Consider the following 7,398-nt stretch of genomic DNA (forward strand, 5'->3'; position numbering starts at 1 on the left):
CTTTTATAAACAAATAAAATTAACAAACTATAAAATTATCTAGATCTCTAAACAATGATATTTTTAATGGTCATTGTGTTCTCGTCTTTTACTGCGGCAGGTAAGTAATTCATATGATATTTCCGCAAATTAACAGAAGAATGGGAATGTACACACATAACAGACTACTATGACGATATCGGGACGTGTGAATAAATAACCATCCGTACTAGTTGACCTTGCTTACGTGATCATCTCGGCGAGCATTTCTCCACCGGACAGCACCGTACTTGGTCAAGGAAGAGCTCCGATTCTATGAGGAAGGGAACACGGTCTCCCACGACCGTTGTCGCTCTCCCTCGTAGAATCAAAGCTCCTCCTTGATGTCCGTTACCGCTCGACAGAGAACATGCTTGCCGAGCTGAACACGGTCCGCAAGTTCAACTAGTACGGATTTTCTATAATTTTCTAACTATTTTCTAAGTTTTTATTTATATATACTACGTTTAGGTACGGTGATTGACAGACTACTACGATGATATCGGGACATGTGAATAAATAACCATCCGTACTAGTTGACCTTGCTTACGTGATCAGCTCGGCGAGGATTTCTCCACCGGACGGCACCGTACTTGGTCAAGGAAGAGCTCCGATTCTACGAGGAAGGGAACACGGTCTTCCACGACCGTTATCGCTCTCCCTCGTAGAATCAAAGCTCCTCCTTGACGTCCGTTACCGCTCGGTAGAGAACATCCTCGCCGACCTGAACACGGTCCGCAAGTTCAACTAGTAAGGATTTGCTATAATTTTCTAACTATTTTCTAACTTTATATTTATATATACTTTAACCTTCTTTCATGTAAATATGCAAGCTTAAAGTGATTTTGAGCTCAAATTGCTTACAAATGAAAAAAACCCACAATAAAGAACCATAAATATATATAGTGAATAAAATGACATAAGAAAATGGTAAAAAATGAGAGTATGAGATTGGTAACCTTTACAACTGAAGAATCGACGGAGGAATCGAAGAATGGATGGAGGAACAATGGAGGGAGGGAGGAAGCAAGAACACTACTGCAGTGAGCTTCAAAATGTGCTGAGCTCGGGCTCGGGGAGGAAGGAGGAGACGGCCGATTTATAAAGGGAGAACATTTAGTCCCGGTTGATAGATCCAATCGGGACTAAAGGTAACTTTCCAACCCCGGGCGCAGCCACAGCCCGGGAGTAGACCTTTACTCCCGGTTGGAGCCACCAACCGGGAGTAAAAGTATACCTTTAGTCCCGGTTGGTGGCTCCAACCGGGACTAAAGGTCCCTGCCACCTCTGTCTGGCGCAGTAGCCGTTGGGCAGGGACCTTTAGTCCCGGTTGGAGCCACCAACCGGGACTAAAGGTATTTCTAGTCCCGGGTCCCGGTTGGAGCCACCAACCGGGACTAAAGGTATTTCTAGTCCCGGGGGCAAAAAATTCCGGGACTAGAGCCCATTTTGGCCGAGGATCAAAGGTCTGTTCTCTACTAGTGTATGGGCATCTGTATTTTTTTGTTTCTGTAAAGCAATTTGTAGAGGCGGTTGACAGGAGCGGATTCACGGTGTTACTATTGCTAATCACTTGACAGCAATGACTTTCACAAACTCAACAAAAAATTAATGTAAGAACGAAACAATGGCACACATAACCATTATAGCAATGCTAGTAAACAATGGCACACTTAATAACCATTATAGCGACATCCATGCTTCCTAGTTCTAGATCCGCCCCTGGCGGTTGATGTAATTGACCCGCTAGTATATATCTATATTTACACTGATGGTTGGTATATGACTACTGTTAGTAAGATGTGTTTGTACTTGCGGTTTTTAAACTGACAGTAGTGTAAATTTTTTATTTTTACTGGCCTTTGTCTTATACACCGACGGTTCAAATATCCGCCAATCATCAGTAAAGATTAAAAAAACCATCAATAAAAACGTTTTTTTTGTACTAGCTAGTGATTCATCAGGTGCACCAGTAGTATATGGACACAGTAACACACAGCTGCTGTAGCTGCAGTGGAAAAAAACCCGTTGCATACAGTCCATTTGGGACCCCCTCGCTACTTGCTGGCAACGCTGCAACCAGTCAAACAATGACTGTCGTGTCGTGATACACGTTGGGTGGGCCCTTGTCGTGATTCAAACTGTATGCCGATACCGATGGATCGGTAAATCGGCACAGTGAACGAACCTTGCAAAATTCAACCGCACTATACTGACGTACGTATGTATACGTTTACGTGCATGAGTTACTACAGGTGCACACGGAGCGGCGCAATTTTTGCATTTTGGTCCCTTTTTAAAATATTTTTTACAAAAAGACTCCTGCCAAAACTTTTGCTACAAATAGACCATTTTTAAACGTCTTAGGAAATCACGCCGAGGTATGAAGGTCGGCGTCGACTGACACGACGCCGAGTCCTTGCCACGTCACCGACGACTCCGGGGCTGGCGCATGGGGCCCAGTACGTCGGCATCGTGTCAGCCAACGCCACAGGCCTAACTTCGGCGCGGTGGGGAGTCACGCCGAGCTCTTGGCACCATCCGGTGCGCGGCCCAGGCGGCCCAACAACGCTTCGTGGGCAAGAGGTCGGCGTGCGATCAGCTGACGCCGAGACGCTAACCTCGGCGCGGCCCGACTCAACGCCGAGGTTCGATCAGTTGAGGCCGCGCCGCGGCCCCCTTCTTCCTCCTCCCTCCATTTAGAACCAACAGGAGGCCATTTCCCACTTCCTCTCTCTTCCCACGAACCCTAAATCCTAAATCCAGCTCTTGGGAGGCCAGATCGAGGGTTTTGACGTTTTGCCAAGGTACTCCTCTTTCCCCTCTTTCATTTCATCCATTTAGATTCGGTTGTTTGTGTTTTTTTGAACTTGGCATTATAGGTTTGGTTCATGTTCATGTCATTCGTGCAATGTATGATGGTTCAAATGATTGAATGACCCAAATGTATGGTTGTTGTTGTATATGTTTTGGTTTATAATCATTGAGTTAAATTTTGTGTTTGTTGGGATTCAAATTTGCTTAGGGTTTGTAATGAAAAGCTTATTTGGGAGGTATGATGATTTAGTGTTAGTAGCTTTATATTCGTTGCAAGGTACTTTGGATTGATTTTTTTCCACCGCCCTCAAACCAAACCTCCATCACGCTCGAGCGATCCAAACACTTCACCACCACCGTGGCCTAGTTGTGTGACAAGTATTTCTTCTTCAGACAAAGGACCATAACCTATATGAGCGGGGGAAGATGGGCATGCTTTGAAGTTATTATTTCCTAAGCCGGACTCCTTACTTACTACTAAATCCAAAGACCGCACTTCTGAGGCCAATACAACTGCCTTGTAATCATTCCATTCAGACTCGCTTGTAATTTTGAGCAACCGCTTGATCCGAGGACCCTTCGACGACCCAACATCTATGACACCTTCAAACTAAACATGCACGTCTCCTTCATTCCAGCCTAACTTAACCTTCACTCACTCCACTAACTGGGTCAAAGATGATGTTTCAGAAAAAATCAACAACTCCTCACACATGTCCAGAAATTCTAAACTATCATCTCTTGTCATAACAATACAGCCTCCATGATGCAACCTCACTAATTTATCCATCTACAACCATCACACAACAAGTAGTGTCACATATCAATATATCATGCGAGTTTCAATCCAATAAGTAGAAACTAAAATATATCATTTCATCTTTTTCAACCCCAACAACATAATCATTTCTAGTCATAAAAAATTGAAATCTAATGACCAACAAATAACTAAAATACATACTAACCCTAATGACCAACAAATAACTAATCCTAATGACACCTACAATAAACAAAGAACCCTAATGACCAAAATAACTAGAAACCAAACTAACCTAACATGTTCAGCACATAAAATAGTTAAACAACAATGCACTCAATCAACCTAAGCCATACATTTTGCAAATGCAAATACACATATACCAAAACACCATACACCCATGATTCCACATGATTAGAGACAATGCAAGCACATCTACGCGGATAGATTGGAGGAGGGGAGGGACCATTACCTCCAGGAAGCTTCGGGAGACGAGATCCGGGCACCTAGGGTCGCATTTGGGGGTTAGGGTTTCGTGGGGGGCGTGGGGGGAGACGAACAGAGAGCCGGCGCTTTTAGAATGGAGGAGGAAGAAGAAGGGGGCCGCGGCGCGGCTTCAAGAGTCCAGACCTCGGCGTTGAGTCGGGCCGCGCTGAGTCTGGTGGCTCGGCGTTAAGTGACCCCGCGCCGAGCTATTGGGCCACGAAGCGTTGTTGGGCCGCCTGGGCCGCGCGCCGGATGGTGCCAATATCTCGGCGTGTAGTCCCACCGCGTCGAGGTTGGGCCTGTGGCGTTGGCTGACACAACGCCGACGTGTCGGACTTCATGCGCCACCGTGTCGCCGTCGACCGGGGTCGTCCGTGACGTGGCAAGACCTCGGCGTCGTGTCAGTCGACGCCGACCCTCATACATTGGCGTCATGTTCTAAGACGCCTAAAAAATGGTCTATTTTTAGCAAACGTTTTGGCATAGATCTTTTTGTAAAAAATGTTTTCAAAAGGGACCAAAATGCAAAAATTTCACCACAGAGCGTAGAGCAAGGTTGCACCGCCAAATGGACGGTGCAGCGCAACGCCGACGCCGACGACGGCGGAGCCGCCCCTGCTGCGCCCAAGTACACGGTGGTGCGCGTGGGGGAGCACACCTGCACGGCCAACGACTCCGCGGAGGCGCCGGTCATCCTCGAGACCACCGCCGTAGTCGTCCCTGCCAGCTGCACCAGCAACAATATTACGATTCCTACAGCATCATCAGCTGCTGCTGTTGCGGTCTTGTTCTACCACCACAGCCGCGACTGAATCTCCGGCGACCTCCGACAACACCTTGAACAGTAGCAGTATCGCTAGCAGCAGCGAGTATTATTGTTACGTCGACGACGACTGCCACGGACTGCTCGCCGCCGTCCATGACAATGAGTGGGTCCCGGCACTGGGTGCGTCGTCGCCGTCGTCGTTCCCGACGATTGAGGACTTTGCTGGACCCATCCGGTCGCCGGTCGACGATTGAGGACTTTGCTGGACCCATCCGGAGCGCGCGAGCAAAGCTTTTGTGTGTGTGGTTCGATGCATCCGATGGGAACGTGACGTCCGAACGCACATTCAATAGAGCAACGTAGAAATGAAGGAACCGAAGGAAAAAAAAACACATTTTCCCGTTGGCAGCGTTATATATACTCCTAAACGTGACCAGAGTCCTAGTCCTAGGCTCCTAACGCTCGTTTTGAGTGGAGGACGGCCGCCGGGAAAGGGAAACGGAATCTCCTAGCCGATGGCATGACTACTGATCATACTTTGCCATGAGAAATTGCCCAAATAACCGGAAACGCCCCCTAGGATGTTTGTGCCGTGGAACCTGCCGGTGTCCTCCGTCGTAGCAGTATAACGCACATCCCCACTGCAACAAACAACAGCGTCGCACCATGAAAATTTTGAAATAATCATGTCAAAAGAGCCCGCACGAATTGAATATTGGGTCGGGAACTTGGCATAGGCGTCGTCATGCTATCTTAAGCCACAAACACCACCTTTTTTATGTGACGACCATCAGTGAAGTACAGGTAGAGGAGCCGGCCGATTGATCGGTGCCCACGCACTCGACCGTCCATAGGAGGAGCAATCGTTTCCTTCACACAAGCAAGCAGCTGCTATCTAGAGACATGATAGGCGCTACTATATGTGTTAGTGCAAAGTCGAACTTATGTTGCCAAGATATATATATCGGACGTCGCTTCACTTGGCATGCCAAGCAAAAGCGACAGCAAGCCGTGCGTGTGGATAGAGACCGGCGGGCAAGAAGCTCAAGCTATGCATGTCGTCCCTGCTGCTGCTTAAAGCATGCAAAAACGCCACCGACTGATCACCGATCGATCCATGTCGCCCAGGAGTGCAAGCAAACCAAGCAACGCCACACACCTTGAACAGTCGCCGCGGATGGTTGGACGATTGACCACCAGTTCCTGCTCCAGCTCGTCAACGAGCCTACTATCTGTCAGCATCTAGAAGTCTGAACTGGTTTATAGTTCTCTTACTAGTAGCTTACAAGTTATAATAGAGGTGGCGGCCAACGGTGATACATATAATGCTTGTACTATAGCTCCACCGTTTTTCTATGTAGATGATATTTAGGAAATGCTAATTAGTCTAAATGAACTAATTAGCTTATCCTAAACGTCATATACTTGTTTTTTCTTTTTTCCTTTAAGTGTCTTCATTGTACTTCTGAACTCAGTTGTTGGCCCTCCTCCTTTTCAATACAACGAACAAATGTCTTGCCATTTCATTTGGAGACAATAAATATCACATATTTAAAAATGGGAATAGTATTCGTGCCATATCCGCAAACTCAACCTATCACGAGAATAGATAATGCATGGTAAACATGTGCCACCTCACCCTTGCCCATGTTGCCACTCGCCCTTGTGCCTCCACCGCCCCACACATTGCTGCAGTACTGGTGAACCGCTGTCGTCCCTCTATCGTACCTTCCATTAACAAAGGAGGATGATCGCCCCACTTCTAAATGTCATGCATAGCTTTGATCATAAACTAATACCTGATCCCTTAAATGCTATGAACCCAAATTGCTTTAGAGCTGAATGAATCCCCCCCCCCTACATTCCTTCACCACTCCGACAAGCAACACCAATAGCTTCACCTCACCATAGTTGTAACTAGACTTGGATATCGTTATAGCTCGGCTCATTATACAAACGAGCCAGCAGACTAGCTCGGCTCGGTTCGCTAACAAGCTCGTTTTGCTCGCGAGCCAAATCATAAAAACACGATACAGAAAGAGATTATAAATTTATAATAGCAAGTGAGCAACAAACACATCACATGCATACTTAAAATGAACTAAACAAAGTACTTATAAATTTAACAATGGAGAATATAATCCATCCATTGATTGATCCACAGTTCGACAAATCGAACTAGAGTTTTTTGTCCAGCCAGCCCACCATGACCATGACCAAGAGTCCAAGATAGTCATACTCATACAGTTTACAACATCATCCATTGAAGGATTCCATTCATCCATACAGAATTCAAGAACGAAGCAAAATAAACGAGGAACATCTAGTGTGATCACGTCTGTAGCAAATATATACATAGGTTTGCTGTAATGCTGTTAGAGCAGCAGCATGCCAATTGACACCAAAAGCAAGTCAGAAGCAGCCATGGGGATGGGGCACAGCCAACAGGTCCCTAGTTGTCTTCTCCCTTGTAGCTTGTTACCTGTATGTGAACAACACATCAAGTGAGAACAAATATGATTTCCACCACACTGCTGGAATTCTAAAATAGACT

At 46.4% G+C, this 7,398-nt stretch overlaps 1 protein-coding gene across 1 annotated transcript; it reads left to right on the forward strand.

Annotated features, from left to right (window-relative positions):
• The first annotated feature begins 2,175 nt into the window (after positions 1 to 2,175).
• Positions 2,176 to 5,098, forward strand: LOC136487916 (uncharacterized). Its single transcript, XM_066485003.1, has 3 exons — positions 2,176 to 2,183; positions 4,593 to 4,788; positions 4,838 to 5,098. Exons 1-3 carry the CDS (start codon positions 2,176 to 2,178, stop codon positions 5,096 to 5,098), a joined length of 465 nt encoding a protein of 154 aa, XP_066341100.1.
• The last annotated feature ends 2,300 nt before the right edge of the window (positions 5,099 to 7,398 follow it).

This window comes from Miscanthus floridulus, chromosome 10 (genome assembly GCF_019320115.1).
Source record: "Miscanthus floridulus cultivar M001 chromosome 10, ASM1932011v1, whole genome shotgun sequence".
In the NCBI taxonomy this organism is placed as follows: Eukaryota; Viridiplantae; Streptophyta; class Magnoliopsida; order Poales; family Poaceae; genus Miscanthus; species Miscanthus floridulus.